General features: G+C 36.0%; 1 protein-coding gene across 6 annotated transcripts in view; it reads right to left on the bottom strand.

Moving 5' to 3' along the window:
• The window catches only part of kaznb (kazrin, periplakin interacting protein b), a 182,868-nt gene extending 156,900 nt beyond the window's left edge, over nt 1-25,968 (bottom strand). For 2 of the 6 annotated variants that reach the window (XR_010895334.1, XM_067388090.1), the window contains exon 1: nt 25,870-25,968. Coding sequence is in view for 4 of the 6 variants with exons in the window: in XM_067388090.1 (XP_067244191.1) it covers nt 25,870-25,945 (76 nt within the window). In the remaining 2 variants the exon portion in view is untranslated. The remainder of the gene's footprint in view (nt 1-25,869) is intronic. The other 4 variants (XR_010895335.1, XM_067388094.1, XM_067388092.1 and 1 more) reach the window with 3 other exon arrangements.
• Nucleotides 25,969-27,892: the final 1,924 nt, after the last annotated feature.

The following is a 27,892-nucleotide window of genomic DNA, read 5'->3' as shown; positions in this document are numbered from 1 at the left end:
GGTGCCTCATATTTGGAGCTTGATCATCCACCATTTACTTTAACTGTACGTTAAAAGAGTTGCATCAACATTCTAATAAACTTCTGCACAGAAGAAAGAAAATCACATGTGCTGCGTCCGAAATTGTATACTGTAGTAGCCTAGGTACTACATTTGGAATAAATCTTACTTTGTGAATGTTAAAAAAGTATGTTCTATAGATCCCTTAATCGCCTACGTCACTGTGACGTCACCGCTCTAGCTGGAGGCAAAACATACATAAGAACTAATAGCGGGCGCGTTAAAAGTTTGAGGTTTTGACGTTAAAATGTCGCCTTGTGTTTTTGGCTGCCAGAATAGAAGGAACAGGACTTTTGGTTCAAAACTAAAGTTTTACCAGATCCCGGCAGACATTCCTTCACAGAAATCAAGAAGATAATTGTGGTTGAAAGCAATACGGCGTACAGACTGGACGGAGACGATCATAAATAATACTCATGTTTGCAGTGCACACTTCATATAAGGTAAAATAATCGATGAATATGCAATGGTGTGTTGGTTTTATCTAGTTCAAATCAGCAAGTTTCTGTTTTATAGGTGAAAAGTCGCCAACTTTCAGAGCACAAGCTAGCTTAAATGTTAAACAAACATACAGCGATAGATGTGTGTGCCATCAATGAATGGTCTCTTAAAATAATCCACATTGCTAGCCATAATCAGTTAGCCCAGCGTTAGGTTACATTAGACAATAAGCCTTGACAAAATCCCCCGAACCACCCGAAAGTAATTCATATGTTGTCTAGGAAATATCCAAAACTTAAGTTAATTTACAAAAATAGCTGTCACAGTCCCGCAGAGTCGGTGACTGTACATATTCGGACAGTTCTGAACCTTCTTCTGCATCTATGTTTAATAAATCCCTCCTAAAACATGCTATCTTACGCTTGTCAACATTGAGTCCAGCGTCTCTTTTTGCCTCCAGCTAAGCCCCGCCCACCAGGAAACGTTGCAATGTTTACAAACTTTTAAGGGGTCTATATACTGTAGTATTAATATGTGTATTATGAATGAAATCTGGACATACTTCAACCTCCATGTTGTCAATGTCATGTGATCTACAGTGTCAGTTGTGTCGCTTTACCTCCATTCACAAAACATGAGCTTGAGTAAATGATGAAAGTAATTTTATGTTGGGGATGAACTTTTTCTTTATGAACTATATATAATGCATTACAAGCCATGACTTCAGGCATGTCTAAAACAAACATTGAAGCAGGTCAGTATGGTTACACCGTTCCTTCGGATTAGATCCATCCAGTGCCATTTTCCCAGCCTGTCAACAGGCTCCCCCGAGGCCTCCTCAACCACCTCGACTTTCATTGTGCAACAGGCTTCTTTGGCTTTGAGAGAAACATGGGGCTGGTAAGCACCTCCACAAAGCCTCTAATCAGTGGCATACACAAACTGCAGTTCCCCCGAGCCTTCAAGCTCTTCCAAACTACAGCCCTGACTGGCTGAATGCAACCGCACTGTCAGAGACGTTTACTAGGCAGAGGTGGAATTAAAGAAGAGAGCGAAGGAATAAGCATTTAAAAGTATGTGCGTCAGCAGTCACGCACGATAAAACGAAACCAGAAGTAAAGCAAAACTAAATAATAATACCCAAAAGTCAAAAGTAAACAAATTAAAGGGAGCGCTACATCTGATTTTAATAATCTTGAATAAGTCCATCGTGCAAAACTGTCAATGTGACGCAGGCATAGAAAGTGATAAAAGGAAACATTTTCATAGACTAAACCTGGGCTTTTATAAACGTACTCTTATCTGTTAGGATACATTAAGAGTTCTGCTGACTCTTAAGAAAAGTTGCTCAGCCCTTAAGATTTATACAACCAACTTTAAATTGAATTCTCTTTATGTTCCCTCCAGAAATATTCATCTCCCATTTAACTTCCATAGGTGAACTGTTTCCATATAAGATGAAGGAATCTGTCAACTGAATTACACGGCAATGACCACGCATTTGATCAGAATTCAAATTACCACAGAAAACTTGAATATTCCCAACATACTCGTTCTTAATCCCTCTAAAGCGTTCAGTACGAAGCGGTCACGATGTGTAAAATTCGCTTCAGTGACAAAATATGCCACGACCACTGGCTCCAAACTTTACAAAACCTCTCTGGCTTATGAGGAAATTACAGCTTTGAACGTTTTCACTGCACACGACTGTATTGCTGTGCTTGTGACTGCCAGTAATTGCATTAATATTTATTGAAGTATAAAACCTCTTCCCTGATAAGACTGCCGAGAGGACCAACTAGTTCCCTCTACGAACAATAAAAAGGCAGATAGAGTGAATTTCATTTTTCTTCTCAACAAAATTCAAAGTATTTCAACAGCCGCTATAATCAAAATTCAAATGAGGGTGGGGAAAACTCCCTACATCAATAAATGAAAGTTTAACTTAAGACCGTCTCAGCGCCCGTTTCCATGGCGACAAAGCAGCCCTCCTTTGCTCTCAGATCAATGTTAATGTCACACATGCCGCGAGGCTTTGCTCTTATCAGTCAGAGAGCTTTTTCCCATGGCTGTCCTCCAAAGATTGCTCGACTGCTTTACACTGACAACTATACTGAACTTCATGTTGTTGGAAGGGACTGTGTTTCATAAACAAATAAATCATTGTGTATGATTAGAGACGCAGATGGATGTGCCTTTCCAGATTTCAACATTTATCCCCCATTTTTGAGAGATTCTGATGTATGCCTGGCAGACATATATATAAATTAGTGCTGTCAAATTATATATCGGTCAATGACGTGACGGGTCATTTCTTTTGTCCAAAGGCCTTATAATAATAAAAAACAAAGATATGACATCCAAAGAATGTAAGGTAGTACAACTAGATTTCTTTTATCAAATCCAAAAGGTTTTAATTATATTTTGCTACATATAAAGGTATTTTAAAGATTTTGAAGTGTCAAAAGGTTTAACCATCCAAAGGCAAATACAGCCATTTCATTTGTCATTAAAATGTCTTAAAATGTAATAAATGTATATATTTCTTATTCTGGCATGATTTTATAACATCATATATCAACATAGTGCAAAATTGTATTAAAATTATGTGTAGAATCATTGCTTTGTTATGAGAAAGAATGTCTGGAAAAATGAATTTCATTGATGTCATTCGGAGTAACCAATATAAAGGGACCATTTTGGATCAAGTCATGCGGTCAGTATCATGTGACAGGATGTGACATCATTCAGACACCTGCAAAGGACCACATGGTCGTAAAAGCAAAGTTACTAACTCTCTTAACTATTTGAAAAATTTATGTGTTTACTTGCTCATATGCATGTCCTGAAACATCAGGTCCAATGGAAAATGTTGTGATATTTTAAAAACTTGTACTAAATATAAAATGTTTGATTGTCCTTTTGCTAGCCAGTTAGATATCAGCCTGTTAGCACTGTTTGAAAATATCGTCATTCGGTATAACCAAAAGTGTAATTTGGCTAAACTGAATTTTGGATCAACCGAATTACTTTTTTGGTGACAAATTTTGTCCATCTTGTAAAAAATTATAAAAGCAGTGTTAAATGATTATAAAAACCACAATCTCATTGTTAACACTTAATAAAACGCCATTAATCTCCATTATGTTTTTTTTTTGTTTTTTTTTACACTTTTAAAAGCCTTATTCGTCAATGTATATATATATCTCTATATATATATATATATATATATATATATATATATATATATATATATATATATATATATATATATATATATATATATATATATATATATACACACACATACACACACAAACTTTTGTCACATGCAATTAATTTGACAGAACTTATAATAAATATCAATTCATCATAAAACACACATTCATTTAGATATATATAAATTAGTAATATAATTTATTACAAAATTAACTCTAAAATCTCTCTATATAGTTCATTTTTTAAATATATATTTAAATTTTAAATTAACTTTTTTGTATTAACTTTGTATGTATAAATATATATATATATATATATATATATATATATATATATATATATATATATATATATAAAACAAGTATTAAATGAGTCATATACATTTATATTACATGATATCGATATTTATGAATTATGTATTACAGAAAAAAAATGTTGTTGTAATCCTGGGAATTGAACCCACAATCAGTGACTAAATGCAGCATAAATACAACTGAAGCATACATAACATACTAATGGGGGTTACTAATGTACTCAACTGTATCAATTACAAATGCAGTAATGTTAGCTGTGAATAAATATGCATTAAATGTTTGAGGAAAGAGACTTACTAATAAGTCAGAGAGTTGAGTGCATTTCTGTAATGAAGTAACATTTAGCAAATGTCAACCAATCACCTCTGAAGACCCGCAGCCCGGATACTTCAACCACAGACTAAAACATTTGTATCAAGCCCTTACAGAACTAGGCTTTTACCTGTCACACTTAATCATGGGTGCACCTAGACTACATGGCAAAGTTTTTCTCACTGACCCGCTCTTAAAAGTAGATTAACCCCATAGTGCAATTTGAATTTGTCCTCAGCCAATTGTAACAGGCTGGTGGTCTCGATTTTCTCAATTATAGCATTCAGGCGGGTTCTGAACCATTTAATTGTCTATTCCACTGCTTAGATCTCAGGGATTTTCAAAGCAAACACTTGACATCTTGACTGCCATCAGAGTTCATTCTTTGGATTATTTCAACAGTATCATCAAGAATTTGGGAAATCATATTCTCACACCCATCTGTGAACTTCAAGGGAAGAATGTCTGCTATGCTTCAGCCCAATTTCTTAAATTGCTTCCCATCACATGATTTAACAATTATCTTATGATACATGCACATTTAAGCATGCCAATCAAACTGATCTTTATGAATTCTGCATTGCTATTATATTACATTTTGTCAAAATCATTACACCTCAACTGCTGCAATTGCACTAAAAGTGTTAGCAAATCAACAATGAGACTGAGAAAAAAGAAAACAGAATATCTCCCTCACATTGCTGCTTGATTGATTCACTGTTTAAAGAAAATAATTTTATTGGAGGCGTCTTGGCACCTTTTTATTATTTAGCACTCAGCTAAATACGCTTATAGTGTCAACCGTTAAATCATCTTAGGATGAGCGAGACAGGTATGGAGTTTAGTACATCTGACTTTCCAAAGAGACAATATTGCCCCCATATGGCTCTGGAAGTTATAGCAAGACAAGGAATGAACATGAACCTGATGAAGAACAATGATTAAACCACAAACACATAAATAAATAGAAATCTAATAATATAAGAGTTTCAGGATCAGTCCTGGCACACTCTGTCTATATGTTGACAACACATTTTATTGTAATGATAATAAGGAATAATGTGAAAGATAGGAATGGAATACTGGCATACTGCTTTCTACATAGTGCCTTTTTCAAGCATATGAAACAGTGTGTATTATGCAAATTGTAATGCCATTTTTGATTTTTTTAATCCAACATTTGGCAGTCTGAGAAATTGTGGTTGAAATTGCTTTCACTGAAAAATTAATTTCACTGAATTTTGCAGTGTGAATTATGGGATACAGTAGCCAAAGCAATATTAAGCGCAGTGGTATTCCATTATGAACAGTATACTTAAAATTTGCATACTGTGCACAGTATTAATTCTGCATACTGCAGAAATAGTAAGAGAAGTATACAGTTCTGAACATATAATAATGCATATTGCAGAAAAACTGTGCAGTATGGTGATATGCCATTCTGAACCTAGCATTCAGAAAATGTGTATACTGTGAACAGCATACATACTACATAGTAATAGTAGTATGGTAGTGTGCCCTTGTGAATATAGCATACAAAATAAGCATATAACACATAGAATAGATATTACAGAATTATGAAATGAAGTGTGATGTGCACATAGTATACAGAAAATCTGCATAATGTGCACAGTGTACACTACCAGCTTGGGGTCAGAAAGATTTTTGAAAGAAATTAATACTTTTATTCAGCAAGGACACATTACATTTGTCAAAAATTATGGTAAAGGCATATGCGCAAGTCGATTTGTGGCGGAAGAGTATCCTTTGACCTGACGCACAACGTAATGACGAACGCGGAGACGCAGAGGATAGAGCAAAACAAAACATCGGTCATGAATTAGAAGTCTAAAACGATCATTTTTAAAGAGAAATGCCGGAGGATTTCGATATAAGAGAAGAGGAGCTTAAATTTGTTGCACTGCCCTATTTGTTTGAACCGCGAGAGCCGTCTAAGCTTACAAAACTCCTACATCCTGCGTCATACATCGCGTCAGATGATTACTCATTTGGCGCAAGGCTTGGTCGTCCACCGGAAGCTAGTTATTTGAATTTATAAACTTTTAAATGTTGATATTTTTCTTACAAAAACGCATCGTTTTGCTTTAGAAGGCCTTTATTAACCCACCGGAGTCTGAAAGAAGACAGTCATATACACCTAGGATGGCTTGAGGGTGAGTAAATCATGGGATAATTGTAATTTTTGGATGAACTATAAGCAGTAAAACTGTGTTTAACATTGATAATAATAAGAAAGCATATTAGAATAATTATCAAATCAGCATATTAGAATAATTTCTGAAAGATCATGTGACACTGAAGAATAGAAGAATGATGCAGAAAATTAATCTGTCCTCACAGGAATAAATTACATTTTAAAAATATATTAAAATAGAAAACAGTTATCTTTAATTGTAATAATATTTCAAAATCTTACCATCCACAAACTTTTAAATGTTAGAGTACATACTACTTGAACACCATTCTGAGCATGGAATACTCCACACCATGTGCATTCTACAGGAATAGTAGTAGTTAGTAGTATGCTAGTATGCCATTCCGAACTCAAAACAAATGAATGATCTTTTCCATCAAGGCTGATTTTCAACAATCTCATTTAGGGTCGTTGATAGCCCTTGTGGAATATCTGACACCAGTGCGGCACAGTTACTCACGGAGGGGGGGGAAATTGAGGTCAAGTCTGCACATAGAGTCGAGCAAATACTTCTAGGCATCATTGTTTGCATGTCGCCGGGATGCAGCCGTGTCACACTAGAAGCGGAGTGGCTGCCCTCCTCAGGTGAAATCTTTGATCAGTCCGCCACCTAGTGAGACATCCCACAGTACAGCTCGCCATGCTTTGGATGCCTTCTCACTGAATTCAAGCCTCTGGAAAAACAGATTCCAATACAAGCTCTGACAAAGCTTTTGAAGATAAAAGCCTGTTCTGACCCTTTGATAACCAGCCCAGGGCTTACAGTGGACTAGCTGGATGCCTTTGAATTGCATTACACATTTTTCCCCTTTTCCCTCTTAATGCTAGCCTGGCCTTTTAGAGAGAAAAAGGGAGAGAGAATTAAATTGACATTAGAGCTACAAGGAGCACAAAGCATCAATTACACTTGTAATGAAGCATGTAACAATAGGGTAGATAAGCAGTTGTGTGGGACAGGGTGCTTGCCTAATCGTCCATATTGATCCTACTAAACAAGAGGTCAGATTGCATTTGCATACTCGCAGGGAAAAGCACCATTACTTTTCCACAATGCAAAAGGACACAAATGAAGTTCAAATAGGTCTTGCCACAGGCATTTCTGAATATAAAGTGGCACGCCACAATAATGAAGATCCTAAATGCCAGCTGACATTCGGTTCATATTGATGAGTGACAGTGAAATCAAATTACCTTTGATACTGTGGAATATTCCACATGCAAAATGTATTCATGAGATGCGAGCCGCTGCTGGCTTTTTTACATTCAGACTGGGGAAATTTTGAACCACCTGACCACATATAAAGGGAACAAGTAATGTATGGGGTGTCTGCTAAATGAAATATAATTGCAAATGTAAGTAGGCCTATATATGCATGCGCAGACTCGGTACGAGAGAACAGTCAAAGGAAAGTTTTTACATGCGAGGCAAAGATAAATATGGCTAGGTAGAGGCGCCCCTGAGGCAGATTAGCATTGACACAGCGCACGTCGATTTTTAATGCCTCGATGATGCGCCTTTGGAAAGCAAGGACTACAGGGAGAACCTGTGACAAGGCTTGAGCCAATTAAGGGTGTTTGTGTGTGAATGCCAGCGCCTGTCATATTCAGAGGAGGAAAGTGGGTCAGCACTTCTCAACACCTCTCTAAAAAGAGAGTGCAAGCATCAAAACTTTTCCTACACGAAAAAAAACGAGACCTTGCGGCACAACTAGGATTTGTTTAGGGTGCTAAATGTGTAATTCATGAACAGTGTATTATTATGCAAACATCATTTTGCACAGAAATGTTCGTCTCATAACGCATGCACTGGTGCTGAAACTTGGGTTTTTCTGGGGGGGAATAGCAGGTTAGTTCACCTAAAAATGAAATTTCTGGCATTAAATACTCACTCTCATATCGTTCCATACCCCTAAGACCATTCATCTTCAGAACACAAGTTAAGATATTTTTGATGAAATCCAAGAGTTTTTTTTTTTTAATCACCCATAGAATGCAATTAAATTTCCACATTCAAGGTCCAGAGAAGTAGTAAAGACATGGTTAAAATAGTCAACGTGACTACATCGATTCAACCTTAATGTTATAAAGTGACGAGAATATTTTTTGTGCGCAAAAAACAAAACAAAAATAACGACTTTATTAAACAATTTTTCCTCTTCCCTGTCAGTCTTCATGTTTACACCCGTACACCGGCTCAGTATTGGCAGGCTCCTGCTTCAGTATGGGAAGTAATAAAAACCTCTTGGATTTCATCAAAAATATCTCAATCAAAGGTCTTTCGGGAGTGGAACGACATGAGGGCAAGTCATTAATGACAGAAATTTAATTTTTGGGTGAACTAACTCTTTAAAAGTACCAACTACATAACTAAAATGTTCCTGAGAGAACACACCAGTTCTCAGCCTTTTAGCCAATCAGAAGCATTCTGCTTATGAATCCTCTTGCAATTAGTTGCTGATGTTTGCAAAATGGCAGCTAGCAAAGATGGCTGCAATCAGCTACTTATTCTTGACCAACCTGTAAATGAAAATCTTAAATGCTTAAATCTCACTGTTACAACTGAATGCATTGATTTGCACTACGGTTGCATGATGTGGAGATAATGGTATGTGTTTTCAGGTGCATCCAAGTGTAACATTGTTTTGATTCTTCTTGGTATATTTGGCTGTTGTTAGACTCATGCATCCCACCGCATGAGATTCTGCTTTAATGACGGAAAGAAAATGCAGAGCGCTATGAGAAACTCAGTTGCTTATCACAGCAATATCAATATAACCTGCAGCAGAGCACATTGTTTTCACAGCAGGCCTTTTTGTTAAGAATTTCAACACTTGGTTTTTATAATAAAAACATGCTGTAAATAAATAAATAAAATAAAATAGCCTTTTTACAGAGATTATGTGCATTACCTTAGTGGTGGTAATCTTCAAATTGGTTTCCATGTAAGATCCATGTTTTTTTTTTTATTAATTTTTTCTTTTCTTTTTTGCACGTTGTTTATTTATTTATTATTTTATTTCTCATTATGTTACTTTTGTATCTCACAATGTGACTTTATTTCTTATGCTTATTTCGCTATTATTCCACTCCGAGGCAGAAATGGGCATCCATATTTCCATACAGAATAGCATAGGTATTTAAGCTTATTTTTAACTTTATTTTATTATTCACAAATAAATAAAATTATAATAATATAAATATATAAACAGTATTTCTTTAAGTACTTTTAAATGTAAGCTTAAAATATAACGTAAAAACAGCATTTTAAATGTCTCATTTTTTATCTTAATTGTTTTGCACATTTTTCATTTATTTTATGTATTTATTTCTCATAATTTGACTTTTAAAATCTCACAATGTGACTTTATTTATTTATATTATTTTTACACCAAAAAATAACAAAAAAAAATTTCAGTACTTTTAAATGCAAGTCATTTTTTTTTTATAATGTTGAAAAAATAAAAAAGTTTATAATGTTGTTTATATTATCTATTTGGTGTTTTTAATATGATTTAATGGGTTACTTCACCCAAAAATGAAATTTCTGTTAAGTACTCACCCTCATGTCGTCCCAAACCCTGTAAGTCTTTGGAACACAAATTAAGATATTTTTGATGAAATCCAAGGGTTTCTGAACCACACATAGGCAGCAATGACATTGCAACTTTTGGAGGTCTAGAAGGGTATTAAAGGGTTAGTTCACCCAAAAATTAAAATTCTGTCATTTATTACTCACCCTCATGCCGTTTTACACCTGTAAGTCCTTCGTTAATCTTTGGAACACAAATTAAGATATTTTAGTTGAAATCCGTTGACTCCGTGAGGCCTCCATAGGGAGCAATGACATTTCCTCTCTCAAGATCCATAAAGGTACTAAAACATATTTAAATCAGTTCATGTGAGTACAGTGGTTCAATATTAATGTTATAAAGCGACAAGAATATTTTTGGAGCACCAAAAAAACAAAATAACGACTTATTTAGTGATGGCCGATTTCAAAACACTGCTTCAGGAAGCATCGGAGCACAAATGAATCTGTGTGTCGAATCTGCTGTTCGGAGCACAAAAGTCACGTGATTTCAGCCATTGCCGGTTTGACACGTGATCCGAATCATGATTCAATACACTGAAGACATCGTTAAAACCGGCGACGTGACTGCAGTGGTTCAACCTTAATATTATGAAGTGGTGAATTTGTTGAATAAAGTCGTTATTTTTGTTATGTTTTTGCGCATAAAAAGTATTCTCATCGCTATGTGTGGATCAAATATCCTCGGATTTCATCAAAAATATCTTAATTTGTGTTCCGAAGACAAACGAAAGTCTTACGGCTTTGGGACATCATAAGGGTGAGTACTTAATGACAGAAATTTCATTTTTTGGTGAACTAACCCTTTAAGACAAACCATGTGCAAATTCATAGGTCAACACCATTGCTGACTATTTCCTCTTTAAAACTGCAGAGATATAAAGACAGTCTCAAAAACACGGTTTGAAATCGCTGGTTTTTGTGACGTCACAAACTACCTTGTAACCAATCAATCACGTCAACATGCCGGCGGGCTTTAGCATATCATTAAATGACCGCGCAAGGGAAAGAAGAAGCCAGGTTATCCCGGTATATTTTTCTGTCGATTTGAAAAATCAGATAGATTTAGCAATATAGTATGTGTATTATGATGTTATGATGAACTATATGCCTTTCTCCACTGACGTTCTGAGTTGTTCAAAGCTTGATTTTCAGAAGGCAGCTGTCTGACTTTGAGATGGCGAACAGGAACATGATTTGTGTAACATTAGCAACACATTATTAGCTGTTTGATAATGTAGTCAAGCAAAAGGTTAATCATATTAATTACCATTATGTGTCTGACTGTCACGAATACGACCTCTGTGGCTCCCTCTGATCGCCACCTGAGGGCACCATCTCCTGAATACTAACCATCCCCGGACTACATTACCCACATTCCTTTGCTCTCTTGATTAGCTCACCACCTGATCCATATCTTCCTGGACTATAAAGGACTCATACATCCACTGCCAGTCGCGAAGTCTTGTTTTGCCCCGGCCAACAATTCTGAGCGTTATTTCCCTGTGTTAGTTTCTCTTGTGTATGACCCTGGACTGTTCTGATTATTCTTGTTCTGCCCGCTGCCTGCCTTGTGTACTGTTTGCCTGTCTACTGGATTATCCTGCTCTGTCTGCCGCCAGCCCTGACCCTCTGCCTGTCCCCGATTCTGAGTTTGTCTTGCCTCTTATACTGCCTCTGCCATTGTTTGACCCCTGCCTGTACGACTACGATTTCCTAATAAAGCTGCACATGGATTATTCTGAGTCTGCTCCGTTACACTGACGTTGTACAGAGCGATACCATTGTGCAGTGTTTACCTCAGTAAAGTTGACCAAGTGGATCTCTGAGCTCACGCAAATGAGTGAAGGCAGGGTTAATTGGCATATTCATGGATCCGTATACTAAATTAAGCAAGTGTGTGTAGTTTCATTCAAGCTATTTTAAGGCATAAAGAACTTTTCACGTGAAAAAAATTAAATATGTCATTTTGGTGATCAAAGATGAGTTTTTACGGGGTAAAATTATTGACTACAGGGGGACTTTAAAAGTACTCAACTTCAAAATTATTCAAAAGACTCATTCTGAAACATGGATGAGCACTCGAACAAATCAAATCTTCTGAATTATTTATGTTCTGACTCACTACTTATGCTGACAAACAATATCTGGTTTGAATTAAGGAGAAATGGAAGGAAACAATGTATCAGGGCATGCTTTTTGCATCATCTACTCAAACTAAAACCTATAAAATATTTAAAGGTGGTAGCTGAAGATGCTGTGCTCACTAAAAGCAGCCGGACTCCAGCCATTTCAGTCCATAATCCAGACATCTCTGCTCAAAGTGCAAGGAGAATAGGCTCTCAGTTCAATGATAGATGGATCACTCATCCTGCACAAGACCAAGACCTGCATGAATTAATCTCTTCACCCCTGTCTCATTTCCCCTCCGCCTGCCGCTGCCGAATATGACCTCATCCTCCTGTTAGTCAGTCTGATGGAGAGAGAAGACAAAAGACGGTTATGAAGAGTGCAGAGGGCGGCTTTTCTTTTCCATAAATCTGACTTATAGGATGCCCTACGCTATGGATTGTGATTGTTTACTTCCATCCATAGCTGAACAATGCTGATGCAGGCATTTTAGGGCACAGGAAGCCTTTAGCCTGCTGAAGACATGTCGATTGCCCATAGCTAGGTTATGTCGAAAATCAAAATGTTAGTGCCATGTTGAGTCAATCATGTGTCTTTACTAGGCTGCACACAGTGAACTGTCTGTAATGGTGTATCCTCAGATGTCAAAAACTGACAGACCTGTCATGCGCTCAGAATAAGGTGCCTGTGGAACATTTGAATGAATACTCATCACATGGTCACATATGTGGCCACAGACATACCACACAGACATCACCACTTGGTGCATAAAACACAACAAGGCTAACAATCAACTAAGAGATCAATTTAATTAGATGAACAAACACATCTTGACATAACAAGACAGTACATGTGACAACAAAAGGCAAAAAGTACATAAAACTGGAAAAGTCAAACAATATATATATATATAGTTATTCATGCCGCAGTGCATGCTGGGAAGCAGGCCTATTTGAACTTAATTAAAATCCATTAATCAAACTTATCTGATAGGCTGATATGTTGGTTTGAATAAAGCATGTACAGCAAATATAAACAGGGTCATTAAGATTTTTTTTTACACTTTTATTCAGCAAGTATGCATTAAATTGATCATAAGTGGAGGTAAAGATATAATGTTACAAAAGATTTCTATTTCAAATTAATGCTGTTCTGTTGAACTTTATTCATCAAAGAACAAATTTATTACAGTTTCCACAAAAATATTAAGCAGCACAACTTTTTTCAACATTGATTGTAATAAGAAATGTTACTTGAGCATCAAATTAGCATATTGGAATGAATATCCTTATATTGATTATTCTCAACATTGATAATAACAAATGTTTCTTGAAATCAGCATAGCTATTGCATTTCTTACTTTTTTTTTCTTTGGCTTAATTAATTCTGAAGCTGCAACATTTACATTCATTCATTTAGCAGATACGTTTGTAATTATGATGAATAAAAAAATCTTCAAAATGAATCAATTTATATTTGAATTTTAGGAACATTTTGGAATACTAAGACATCACAAAAACAAAAAGTTAATTCTTTAGTTTATTTCAGGATTATTTACTGAATATCAAGTGTATATAAGTGTATATAAACCGCTGTATATCAAGGTTCACCAAAACATAATTTTAAATGACCTTTCTTTAAGTTCAGATCCCTCCACCCAACTATGTTGATCATGAATGAAATCAAGAACAAGGAGGACATTTACCTACACCCTGAAAAAACAAAGTTGGGTTGAAAATGGATAAACCCAGCTATTGGGTTGTTTTAATCCAGCAGTGGATTAAATGTTTGCCCAACCTGCTGGGTAGGTAATTCAACTATTGTTTAAAAAATACTGTATTGCTTGCTTAAAATGAACCCCAAAGTATGTTGGAAATTAAAATGTATTAATATGTTTAATAGATAAATAATAATTAAACAAATTTTAATAAATGTTCACCTTATGATTATTATTGTCACCTCTAGTAATTGTGTCTGATTTTTAATTTTCAACCTATTTTGGGTTAATTTTAAGCCAGCCATATAGTAATTTTTAAACAATAGTTGAGTTGAATAAAACTGCCCAAAACGTTGGGCAAACATTTAACCCAGCCACTGGGTTAAAACAACCCATTCACTGGGTTTGTCCATTTTCAACCCAACTTGATTTGTTTTTAACCCAGCATTTTTTAGAGTGTATTGTTGCCTCTAGTAATTATGTGTCTGATTTTTAATGTTAATTTTGGGTTAATTTTAAGCCAGCCATATAGTAATTTTTAAACAATAGTTAGGTTAAATAAAATTGCCCAAAACGTTGGGTTAAAACAATCCAGTCACTGGGTTTGTCCATTTTCAACCCAGCTTGGTCTGTCTTTAACCCAGCATTTGTTTTAACCACAGTAAAGGCAAGGAATGGCCATTAGCAAAGACTGCTAAGACTGGATACCCTTAGGTTTCTGAATGTACCTCTCATCACAGTAATACCTTTAATCATCTCAAATCAGCAAGAAAGTTTGCCCAGGCTCTGCCTCAGATGTCTAAATCAAGCGTCGCCTGGAGGGAACCCAAAGTGTGACTGAACACTAATAAGCTTTAGTCTATTACATGTCACCAAGCAAAGCCAACATGGCTGCTGACATCAGAACTCATAGCGGTGTCCTCATTTTGTTTAATCTTGCTTAAAATAAACCCCTTTTGTCACACCTCTCAATCCCTGTGTGTCAACACAAGCTGAATTGTTTGCTAATATCTGCATTTTGCATGCAAAATGACAGCAGCACTCCTCCTTGAGCAAAGGATGAGGCAGAACAAGCAAAGAAAAAGCTTGAGCCTTAAGTCAAATGAAAGTCAAAGCATATAACATTCAACACAGTTTTCATAATACATCTAGGAAGAGCAGGCAGAATATTCCTCCCATGTTCTTTAATATGTCCCGATCCTACAGGCTTAGCCAATAGCATCTGACGAAGAGAAAAAAACACATCTACCCTAGTCGATGTCAGGAGACTCATCACTATTGAGCAGTAAAATGTACGGTTTTAATATTCAAGTCACGTTTTGCACACAGACGGGAGAGCGGTGTGTGTCTAAGTCTGAAACAGATAACAGTGTTAACTGAGCAACGACTCTATATGATAACACATAAAACAAAAAGAGCAATAATGTGTTTCAATAGCAAATGGTTCTCCAACCAACAAACAAGCTAACTGAATGGAAAATTCTAGCAAGTCTGACACTCTTAAAGGTTACATCAACCAAAATCACATTTTATGGCTCATGCTTGAGGTGGTAAATGATTGATCAAATGTTTGACATCCGTTTTGTCAAGAATGTTCATGCCGACAATGAAATGTAGGCAGCATTCAAGCTTTGAGATTTGCTACTGAAGCTGCACATTTTAAATGTTTTTCCATTTGAAAAGCTACAAAAGTCTGAGACCACTGGTGACAATATCTCTAGTTTGTACTTATGCATGCAAATATTCTTTTTTTTAACAAAATAATTGAAAAATGTACTCAATCCAGGTCACAAATTTGGATTTACTGGACTTTGGAATTACTGGTTTACACTTTGATATATTTGGATTAACTACATATTTAGATATAAAACCATATATTCGAATCTTATAATATAGACACTATCGTTCAAAAGTTTGGGGAAAGATTTTTGTTTCTTTACCCAGGCTGCGTTTGTTAGTAATATTTTAAAATATATTAATATACTTTAACTGCTTTCTATTTTATTATATATTAAAATGTAATTTATTCCTGTGGTGGCAAAGCTGAATTTTCAGCATCATTACTCCAGTCATGATCCTTCAGAAATCATTCTAATATACTGATTTATTATTATTATCAGTGTTGAAAACAGTGTTGTTTAATATTTTTGTGTAAACTGTGATTCTTTAATAAAAAGGAAGAAAAAAACATTTGATTGAAATATTCTGTAGCATTATGAATGTCTTTACTGTCACTTCTGATCAATTTAATGTATCCTTGCTGAATAAAATAAGTATATATACATGTATTTTGATAAATATTATATATATGCCAGATATAATGCAAAAAGTAAAGGAGTTACACAGTAAATCCTATGTAAAGGCAGAGGAACCGAATAGGCTCCAAGTGATTAAAATGATTCTCTCCATGGAGAGGAGAGAGCAGCATAATCTGCTGTTGCAGATGTTAAAAACGGATGCTTGGCTACTAAAGCATGACAGAAACCTAATCTCAGAACAAGCCCTTTGCTATAAAACTGTAGTACAAGGTTTCTTGTATACAACAAAGACGGGAGAAAATGCTACAGCAGTTCCCAAATGCATAAATTCAGAAAGGTGTGAAATTGACCCTTGTGTAATAAGTTGTGCAGCACAAAGACTAGGGAGAGAAAAATAAGAGAGAGATGGAGAAAACGACGGAGAAGGTTGGGGAGGATCTGATAATATTAAGAAGTCTTCAAGTTACATAATGAAAATGAAATATGTGGATTTAATCCCACATTCCGGAAGATGTGTCAAATTTTCAAAATAAATAAATTAAAAATATGACGCACTTGCCACAGACATATTATGAGATCCCTTTGAAGTGGTTTCAGAAGAAAACAAATTTGCATGCAGGAAGTTCTTTAGCTGCTCAAGTCTTGCCAGCTGCCTCTGTCAAAATATATTCCCTCAGATGTAAACACTATTCAGAGCAGTTCAGAACATCATGTGTAGGGACTGATATCCAAAGCAATTTTAGGCTCCAAAGTAACCCGTCAATTGGATAAAACTGGCATGCCGAGTTGTAGACTAGCCTACAATCACACACCTAACCTCACGGTAAACGGCATCAGGCAAATCCACACAGGCTGATGCGGTACATCATTTTTCAACTTATTCCTTATGGAAACTCTCCAGGGGAAGGGTTGTGTGTACTTCTTGCAGTTTAGAGGGAGTTACATCACTTTTCTTATTATAAGTGAAATAGCTCCGAAATCTTCAAACTCCAAAGCTTAAATTCAAACAAAACTGGCCCCTGCTTAAAATTCATGAGAACGCTCTAATCAACGCGTGCTGCCTGTAAGCTAAGCCTTTTCTGCACTAACGGCTGCGTTGCCACTTAAAACCAGTTTCTTTCAAATAGACTTAGAAGAAAAATGGATTTCTGTCCAATTGTGAACACCAAAGTTCTTGGAATTAATATTTGCGGCATTCGATCAGCAAATTCGCACTTGGTTAGAAAGGTGCTACCCTACAAAACTTGGAAGGCCTATATCATTCTGTGAAAGTAACTAGAAATGAACAATGTCCTTTCCATCTTGGCTGCTTTTCAAGCCAATGATCGGATAGTTGTAAGATTCAATAATACTGATTAAGAAAGAGATGCTATTGACCCAGATGGAGTGATTGTCGGGCCTCGTGAGGGGCATCTAATGACTCTGGCTCAATAATGATTTGTCAGTAAACCTAAGATATAACCACTGCAAAGAAAGTGGTTCAAAACAATCAATTTTTGCAATCTTTACAAGTTTCTTCTTCAAAACCTAGTATGAACAGTGCTGTACAGTGTTGTGAGTAACATTCTGTTATGAGCAACATATGCACAATATTAAAGTGACAGTCTGTAAGTATTTAATGTCCCATGAAAATATGCCTGAAAACATATGGGAGGAATATAGTCAGATTAATATGCAAGCAGTTTAGCAGAACTGTGTTGTTTGTTGTGACATTGCAACTAACATAACATGCCAGTAGCAGAAACTACTAACTTCAAATTTGTAAAATATGACAACAACGTTGTATAGCGTTTTATATGCAATGAACCCAAAATGTATTGACAATGGGTCCGCAAAAATGAAAAAATATCAACAAATGTTATCTGAAAACAAATAATAAATTATGTATAGCATTTCTCAGAAGATTTGAGTCATTTTTGGAAAACAGAATTATATATTTTTCTCAACATTTTTATTCTATATTATATGCTAATATTCAAACATTTTTTTAAATTGGCCTTAGCGTCTTTTGGCACCTCATTATATTATAGTGCCAGAAGAGCTCTGATTATGTTCTCTATGCACAAATATTGGACTTTAGGACAAGATCATGACTTCATTCCTCTAGAGGGACACAGATTGGCCCTCACTTTATTGATAGAGGTGACAGAAGATGTCTCAACTTCTAGACAATTCTGCTGATGCTATTCTTTTCCTGCTGCTATATTACCTCCTCTACATTGGGCCAATGATGCAGAAAGGTGACTTATTCTCAAGCTCGGTGCAAACAGACTTGGCAAAAGCAAACCTGATTTCTGTGCTTCCAGGTCAACAAAGAGAGAGTATATCAAATAATCATTAGATTATAGCCTTGCTTGTTTAATAATTTAATAAATCTAATTTCTCAAGCAATTTTAAAGCATTTATATTCTAAGTCACTGTTAAATGAAAAATCAAAAATGAAAATTCTGTCATTAATTACTTACCCTTGTTTCGTTTCAAACACGTAAGACCTTCGTTCATCTTCAGAACACAAATTTCTGATGAAAAAATATGTAATTACCAGTTACATACCACTTTCAAGGCCCAGAAAGGTAGTAAAGACATCGTTAAAATAGTCCATCTTACTGGTACTGGTTCAACCTTAATTTTATGAAGTGACGAGAACACTTTTATGATTTACGAATCTTTTGTTTCAAATCAGTGGCTCAGAGTGTGTATCAAACTGCCAAATCCATGTGATTTCAGTAATCATGTCTTCGTTACGTCATTATTGTTTCGAAATTTCAATGGTTAACCACTGATTTTGGTATTTTGATACACGCTCCGAACCACTGATTCGAAACAAAAGATTTGTAAAGCTTTGAAGCTTCATGAAGCAGTGTTTTAATCTTCCATCATTAGATATTGCTGAAAAAAAAAAAAGTATTCTCGTCACTTCATAACATTGAGATTGAACCACTGTAGTCACATGAACTGTTTTAAATATGTCTTTAGTAGCTTTCTGGGCATCTGAAAGTGTTAATTATCTTGCTGTCAATGGAGGCCTCACTGAGCCATCGGATTTTATCAAAAATATCTCAATTTGTGTTCCGAAGATGAACGAAGGTCTTACAGGTGTGGAACGACATGAGGGTGAGTAATTAATAACAGAATTTTTGGGTGAATGCAGTAATGCAGTAACTGTTACCATTATGGCACACATTTGCGTTGAAAATAGTAATAAATTACAGATTGTTCAATTTTTTTTCTGCTTTATAAATATGAACTATGGGAAAATACTGAAAAGATAATGTACAGTCAGTAATTATTATTTATTGCACATAAATAGATGTGAAATATTCATCTGAGCTGAAATTATTTTAATATGTGAGAAGAAATGGAGCAGTGTGACACAACATGAAACTATCACACTGTAGGAAATCGGTTGGGACTAAATATACAAATAAATGGCTATTATACAAAAAATATTTGACCAATCAGAATCAAGTATTCCAGAGAGTGTGTGTGCGTATGCGTGTGTGTGAGTTAGTACTTAGTGCAGTAAGTGCTTCTCAATCAAACATGCAGTGAGGAAAAGAGGTCATCACATCCGTGTAACTCCTATCACAGTCACTGGAGCTGCATATTGTGCTATCACTAACATCTGCAGACACACACAAATGAGCCCACACTCGCAGCCCCGTCCAGCCACGTCCGTTACGTCAGCCAAAACAGTCTGTGTGTCGGCGGGTGAGTGCATAGACTTGGATCTCAGCCATGCTCATGCATATCCATATAAACACAACCACAGAACATAAAAGCAGTGGTGCGGCGTGCCAATGAAATCTGCACTGTGGATCGTTTTGCATCGCTTGAAGATGATCTTTCAAAACACTTATGGAGCAAACATAGAGCACTTTGATCCATGTTAAAGAGAAAATTGTTTTGAGGCGAAAGTGCACTGAAAAGCACCGCATCCTCCTCCAGGATGAATTTAATGCAAATTATAAAAGGAAAAAAAACTTTTAGTGGAAAAAATGAAAGACCTCTCAAATCAGGTCATTGTTTATAAAGGCAGATACTTCAGAAAAATTCATGTCCAGTGCGTCCACGGGGAACGAGACATCAGAATGTTTCGAAACTACAAAATCTCATCATTATGGATGATCCAGAATGTGAGACATTCAAATCAAAGAGCCACAGAGAAGTGGCTGATGGTAATACATACAGTATTTCGGCACTGCTGAGGCTCAGATATTGCAGAGGAGTCTCATCTTCAGGCACTTCAGAAACACAAATTCAGTAAAGAGGCTTTCAGCGCTCCAAAGCCACACGCAGAATATTAATCATGGCAATGTCACACACTCTGCAGACACTAATACATCCCTGCATACCAAACAGCTAATGAGTTCACAGAAATAAAGCAAACAAAGGGCATTATTTATAAAAGATTTCTTCTATTTCTGGAGAGCGAAAAGCGAGAGAAAGACTTTCATTCGAGCAAGCCCAACACCCCCAACCCGTCCAGTTTCACTGCTGCCATTCCCCCACCAATCTCAAAACACCCTACTAACACACTCATATAATCTACCACTCCGATGATGCACATTTTTTTATCACGTGAAATAGCAAAACTGACTAACTTTTCTAGCAAGCATGCAGGTACTGTGAGTAAAGATGAACTTTAAATTGGATTCTAGAGGAAAATCTCTCACCCAAAGGAAGGTAATTTAAGGACATTTCCATGCACGGCCTGGGGATGACATTGACTACATCTATGTGATATTTTTCTGTGAATGTTAATACCAGCTTGTTTCTGCCACTGAAATAAAAAAGGTAATTGCGACGTTTTATCTCACAATTCTGATCTTTTTTCCCTTGCAAATGCTAGTTTACATCACTCAATTCTGACTTTTTTTCTCTGAATTGTGTGATATAAAGTCACAAATGCAAGAAATAAAGTCAGAATTGCGTGATCTTCCCCGGTTTCACAGACAAGGCTTAAGCAAGTCTTAGACTAAAATGCATATTTGAGCTGTTTTAGCTGAAAGAAACTTGTACTGACATGTCTTAAAATATGTCAGTGCCATTGTTTTGTCTCAAAATGCAAACCATTAATGTTTTTTTTTTCTAGTGAACCTTTATAAAAGCTACTTAAATGCCCTAATTGAACTAAGGCCTAATCCTGGCTTAGTCTAAGCCCCGACTGTGAAACCGGGCCATAAAGTCACAACCACGTGTTATAAAGTCAGAACTGCGAGATATAATGTCAGAATTGCGAGATATAAAGTCAGAACTGTGAGATATAAAGTCAGAATTGCGAGATATAAAGTCAGAATTGCGAGATATAATGTCAGAATTGCGAGTTATAAAGTCAGAATTGTGAGATATAGTCAGAATTGTGAGATATAAAGTCAGAACTGCGAGATATAGTCAGAACTGCGAGATATAAAGTCAGAACTGCGAGATATAAAGTCAGAATTACGAGATATAATGTCAGAATTGCGAGATATAAAGTCAGAATTGCGAGATATAAAGTCAGAATTGCGAGATATAAAGTCAGAATTGCGAGATATAAAGTCAGAATTGCGAGATATAAAGTCAGAATTGCGAGATATAAAGTCAGAATTACGAGATATAAAGTCAGAACTGCGAGATATAAAGTCAGAATTGCGAGATATAAAGTCAGAACTGCGAGATATAAAGTCAGAACTGCGAGATATAAAGTCAGAATTGCGAGATATAAAGTCAGAATTGCGAGATATAAAGTCAGAATTGCGAGATATAAAGTCAGAATTGCGAGATATAAAGTCAGAATTGCGAGATATAAAGTCAGAATTACGAGATATAAAGTCAGAATTGCGAGATATAATGTCAGAATTACGAGATATAAAGTCAGAACTGCGAGATATAAAGTCAGAATTGCGAGTTATAAAGTCAGAATTGTGAGATATAAAGTCAGAACTGCGAGATATAAAGTCAGAACTGCGAGATATAAAGTCAGAACTGCGAGATATAAAGTCAGAACTGCGAGATATAAAGTCAGAATTGCGAGATATAAAGTCAGAACTGCGAGATATAAAGTCAGAACTGCGAGATATAAAGTCAGAACTGCGAGATATAAAGTCAGAACTGCGAGATATAAAGTCAGAATTGCGAGATATAAAGTCAGAATTGTGAGATATAGTCAGAATTGCGAGATATAAAGTCAGAACTGCGAGATATAAAGTCAGAACTGCGAGATATAAAGTCAGAACTGCGAGATATAAAGTCAGAATTACGAGATATAATGTCAGAATTGCGAGATATAAAGTCAGAATTGCGAGATATAAAGTCAGAATTGCGAGATATAAAGTCAGAATTGCGAGATATAAAGTCAGAACTGCGAGATATAAAGTCAGAATTGCGAGATATAAAGTCAGAATTGTGAGATATAGTCAGAATTGCGAGATATAAAGTCAGAACTGCGAGATATATAGTCAGAACTGCGAGATATAAAGTCAGAACTGCGAGATATAAAGTCAGAATTACGAGATATAATGTCAGAATTGCGAGATATAAAGTCAGAATTGCGAGATATAAAGTCAGAATTGCGAGATATAAAGTCAGAATTGCGAGATATAAAGTCAGAACTGCGAGATATAAAGTCAGAATTGCGAGATATAAAGTCAGAATTGCGAGATATAATGTCAGAATTGCGAGATATAAAGTCAGAACTGCGAGATATAAAGTCAGAATTGCGAGATATAAAGTCAGAACTGCGAGATATAAAGTCAGAACTGCGAGATATAAAGTCAGAATTGTGAGATATAAAGTCAGAATTGCGAGATATAAAGTCAGAATTGCGAGATATAAAGTCAGAATTGCGAGATATAAAGTCAGAATTGCGAGATATAAAGTCAGAATTGCGAGATATAAAGTCAGAATTGCGAGATATAAAGTCAGAATTGCGAGATATAAAGTCAGAATTGCGAGATATAAAGTCAGAATTACGAGATATAAAGTCAGAATTGCGAGATATAATGTCAGAATTACGAGATATAAAGTCAGAACTGCGAGATATAAAGTCAGAATTGCGAGTTATAAAGTCAGAATTGTGAGATATAGTCAGAATTGCGAGATATAAAGTCAGAACTGCGAGATATAAAGTCAGAACTGCGAGATATAAAGTCAGAATTGCGAGATATAAAGTCAGAACTGCGAGATATAAAGTCAGAACTACGAGATATAATGTCAGAATTGCGAGATATAAAGTCAGAATTGCGAGATATAAAGTCAGAACTGCGAGATATAAAGTCAGAATTGCGAGATATAAAGTCAGAACTGCGAGATATATAGTCAGAACTGCGAGATATAAAGTCAGAACTACGAGATATAATGTCAGAATTGCGAGATATAAAGTCAGAATTGTGAGATATAGTCAGAATTGCGAGATATAAAGTCAGAATTGCGAGATATAAAGTCAGAACTGCGAGATATAAAGTCAGAACTGCGAGATATAATGTCAGAATTGCGAGATATAAAGTCAGAACTGCGAGATATAAAGTCAGAATTGCGAGATATAAAGTCAGAACTGCGAGATATAAAGTCAGAATTGCGAGATATAAATTTGCAATTCTGAGAAAAAGAATCTTTATTTCTCAGAATTGGACTATATTGTTTATAGTGTTTATATAGAATTTATATCTCACAATTCTGAGAAATAAATTCAGCATTGCAAGACATAAATTTGCAATTCTGACTTTATTCCTAGCAATTGCGAGTTTATATCCCGCAACTGTGAGTTTATAACTCGCAATTCTGACATTATTTCTTGCAATTGTGAGTTTATATCTCCCAATTCAGACATTATGACTTGCAGTTGCGAGTTTATATCTTGCAATTTTGAGAAAAGAAGTGAGAATTGTGAAATGTAAACTAAATGTAAATGTAAAAAAAGTCACAATTAACTTTGTTTTATTTAGTGGCGGAAACAAGCTTCCATAATATCATCAAATAGAATATAAAATGTGCATTTTTGACCAACTGATATTTAGCATTAAACCTATTTTAGTTTGTATCATTACATGTGGAAGCAATCCTATGAAAGAAATCACTTATCAAAAACAAATGATTATGTAATATAAACTCCAGAATGACCATTATCTGTCTGATATTCTCTAGGCTTGCTGTTATATGTAGATGTACGTTCTTTAAAACTCTGTCCCAGAAGACCTTGGTAATCAAGTTTTTTTTTTTTTTTTTTTCAACAGCAATTTGGCAGCATGGCATTCCTATGCTAATTGGCACTTTAATGTGTAGAGACATCGAATTAAACATCAAATTAAAATCTGCTTGGATTGCCATTACCGCTAGTATCATGGTCATTTACAAACTGCTGTTTGAGTAATTTGCGTCCTGCTGCAAGTCTCCTTAATTCAATTGCTCCACCGACATCTAAGCTATAACTTTGACATGAGAGTACAAATCTGCTATAAGCTTATATAAGATATTGATATAAGCCACAGATACCTGCGAAAACATTATGGAGGTAGACTAAAATTATTTTAAAGGTAGTTCGTTAACAATAGCAATCATCGCCCAAAAGCATGTTAAATGTCTTTTTTTTTAAACATTGCAGTAATTTCTTGACAGCTTCATAAATATTGCAGTTCTAAGCACTGATCAATTATTTGAAAATAACTAAATACATAAATAAAAAGTACTATAAATGTAAGGAGGTTTTAAATTATACTCCTTTATATAATAAATGAAAAACATTATATTATTAAAAAATCTTCATATTTTCATGGTGCAACAGAGTGTGTACAACAGATCAGTTTATATTTTTGTACGTAAATAAAATCATACAGAATCATACAAAATATTTTATACATTAAAATAAAGATTTAAATAATTATTTATATTAAATTATATTATCTATAATAAACCTTAATATCTTACGTGTTTTTAATTCCAAGTTTACGAGTTGTCATGTGCTAATTTGTCACTAGTTTCCATTTTCCCTCCAAGTTAAGTCAAGGGTCGGATGTATTTTGGTACATTTGTACCAGCCACGACCATACAAAACCGGTACAAAGCCATTAAATGCAGAAGTACAATCTGTGAGACATAAGTTATGAAGCGCCATCTATTTATAGCACTGGGAGTTTTTTGTAAGGCAAAATTCATAATTCATCAATGCTTAGGAGTACAATATTTATGAAGCTGTCAAGGAATTATTGCACTGTTTCAGAATTACACTGGTGAGTTTCTCCATAAAAAATACCCTGAAAGATCTATCTTGAGTTAGTTGCTCGACACAACTTTCATGTTCCTCTTTCAGCCCCAGCCCTCATGACTGACTTATTATGATTACTATATCCATAAGCAAGATGAGAGACACACACCCGCAGACACATTTCTTGACTGTGTGCAGCTCATTAGCGGGCTGAAAGCAGCATGGAAGAAGAGCTGGTTTTCCCTCTGCATGCTGGGTGCCTAAACCAAGAGATCAGGATTTGCAGTGGACCATGGTCTTACCAGCAGAGCTTTCACAGAGCATAAGCAAGCACTCAGCTGAGACTTGTCCATTTCATATTTACAACCTCAAGGCCTGCAACCTTGCAAAGCATATTTTTCTGATCCCAATATGAGAGATCTCAGGTACTTACTAGCTTGCATTAGCTGTCCTTGGCGGCCGAAGACCTGGGAAAAGGTGGTGGGAGTACAGGTGAGAGTGTCCTCCATGGTTGGGATGTCCCACTAGGCTTGATGGGTCTGTCTCTGAACGACACACCACGCAGAAAAGCAGCGGTTTGTCTTCACCTCCCTTTGAAAACGGCAGTTGGAGCAACGTTGCAGCTGTGTAAGAATAGCACAGAGGTTTCTGCTTGGGACAGAGAGAAATAGCCTCACTCACATGCAAGATAATGAGGGAGTGTGTCTGCGTGCGTCAAGGAGAATGAGTGAGAGTGCATGCGGAGAGCGAGCTTGAAAGAGAGAGAGAATCAGAGCAATGATGTCTTGCCTTTTCCTGCTGCTCTATGATCATGTGTTGAGGTTGTGCCTTGCTGGCAGGTTTCTCCAGACTGAGAGCGTGGCGGTCTGAAGCTCCTGGTCCAGTGTACTCTGTCCTGCTGACTGAGTGCGAAGCTTTCGGTTCCCCCAGGCTCAGGGTGGACTGCCGTTTGTTGTGCTCTGATCGGGTGCGTGTGCCCTCTTCTCTCCTCCCTCTGCCTCTGCTCTACCCCTCCCTTTCACTGCTTGCTCGCTCCTCTCAACTCGATGATCCGTTTCATAAGAAGCGCGGCTGCAGGGAAAAGATTTTTTTGCAACTCTTGCAGCTCTACTTTTTAATTCCTCCCCCTGTGGAGGAGAGAGGAGAGGTTGAAACGGAAAGTTCATTTTGGGTAACGCACCCAAGGGTGGCAAAATAACAATGACATTCAATGGGAAATCTTAATAGGTGGGATCTTATGGGATGTATTAGTCCTACAGTGACACCCAACCTGGAGGGAAATATACCCTACATCCAGTAAAAAGATCTTGAGTCCAGTTATTTTAAAAGATGATAAATGAGAAAAAAAGGCAAGAAAGGTAAAAAGTTAGGTCAGAGAAAAGATCTAGCATTTTATTTATTTCATTGTCACACTTGATTATCGCACTTTCCAACTAATTAGTTTCTAAATTATTCAACCAATCCATGTAAATGTTACATTTTCTTTATATTTTATATATGCACATTTTCTACTTGGTAATGCTTTATTTTAACAAGATGTAGTTACACATGTACTTACTATCATTATATTCAATGTTGGGAGTAACACATTACAAGTAACTCGAGTTACGTAATCAGATTACTTTTCCCAAATAATTAGTAAAGTAACACATTACTTTTAAGTTTACAACAAAATAACACTTTAGAGTTACTTTTTTGCTGTTATAAAATCAAACAGCCCAGCCGATGAGAAAAAGTAACGCAAACGTAACGTAACATTACTTTCCTAAGTAACACAGTTACTTTTTTAGGGAGTAATGCACTATTGTAATGTATTACTTTTAAAAGTAACTTTCTCCAACACTGGTTTTATTACAAGCAGATAACCTTAAATCAAACCCTAACCTTAACCTTATAGTAAGAATATGTAGTTAATATTACTCAGTACTTATTTGTGGAATAACATCATAACAACTTAATCTTAATTTATAAAACAGTTAGTTCCTGTCCTTGACTCTGATCAATTGTTGCCTTTTTATTCACGATAAAACACAGCTATGACCTCTTCACCCAACGGTTCTGTGTATCACTACACAACACCCTTAGCAACCACTCTTGGCAATGTAAACTCTATGCTCTCAATTGATATTGTTTATTGAATCTTGAGTGAGCGAGTTTATTACCTGCATTCAGATTTAGCATCTTCCTTCAGGTCAGTCCTATGTTCATAATTAAAAAAATCTGTTTAAATGTCCACTGCAATATCTTGTCCTTTTAACAAAGGGTTTTCTTGTGACTGACAGTGCTAGTGTAACCCCTCTAACCAGGTCCTACTCACCCTGCTCTGCATGGGCCTCGAACCTGGGTCTCTGGCATGGGAGTCGGACGCTCTAACAAGGAGGCTAAAGGCTGAAACCCCTCTTGAGATCAGAGGAGTGAAGTTTTACTCGCACAGCAACTACTAGCTGGCCTCTGTT

The sequence above is a fragment of the Chanodichthys erythropterus genome, chromosome 6 (assembly GCF_024489055.1).
Source record: "Chanodichthys erythropterus isolate Z2021 chromosome 6, ASM2448905v1, whole genome shotgun sequence".
Taxonomy (NCBI): domain Eukaryota; kingdom Metazoa; phylum Chordata; class Actinopteri; order Cypriniformes; family Xenocyprididae; genus Chanodichthys; species Chanodichthys erythropterus.
Note: the sequence above shows the minus strand (reverse complement) of the source record. Positions and strands in the feature narration are given on the sequence as shown.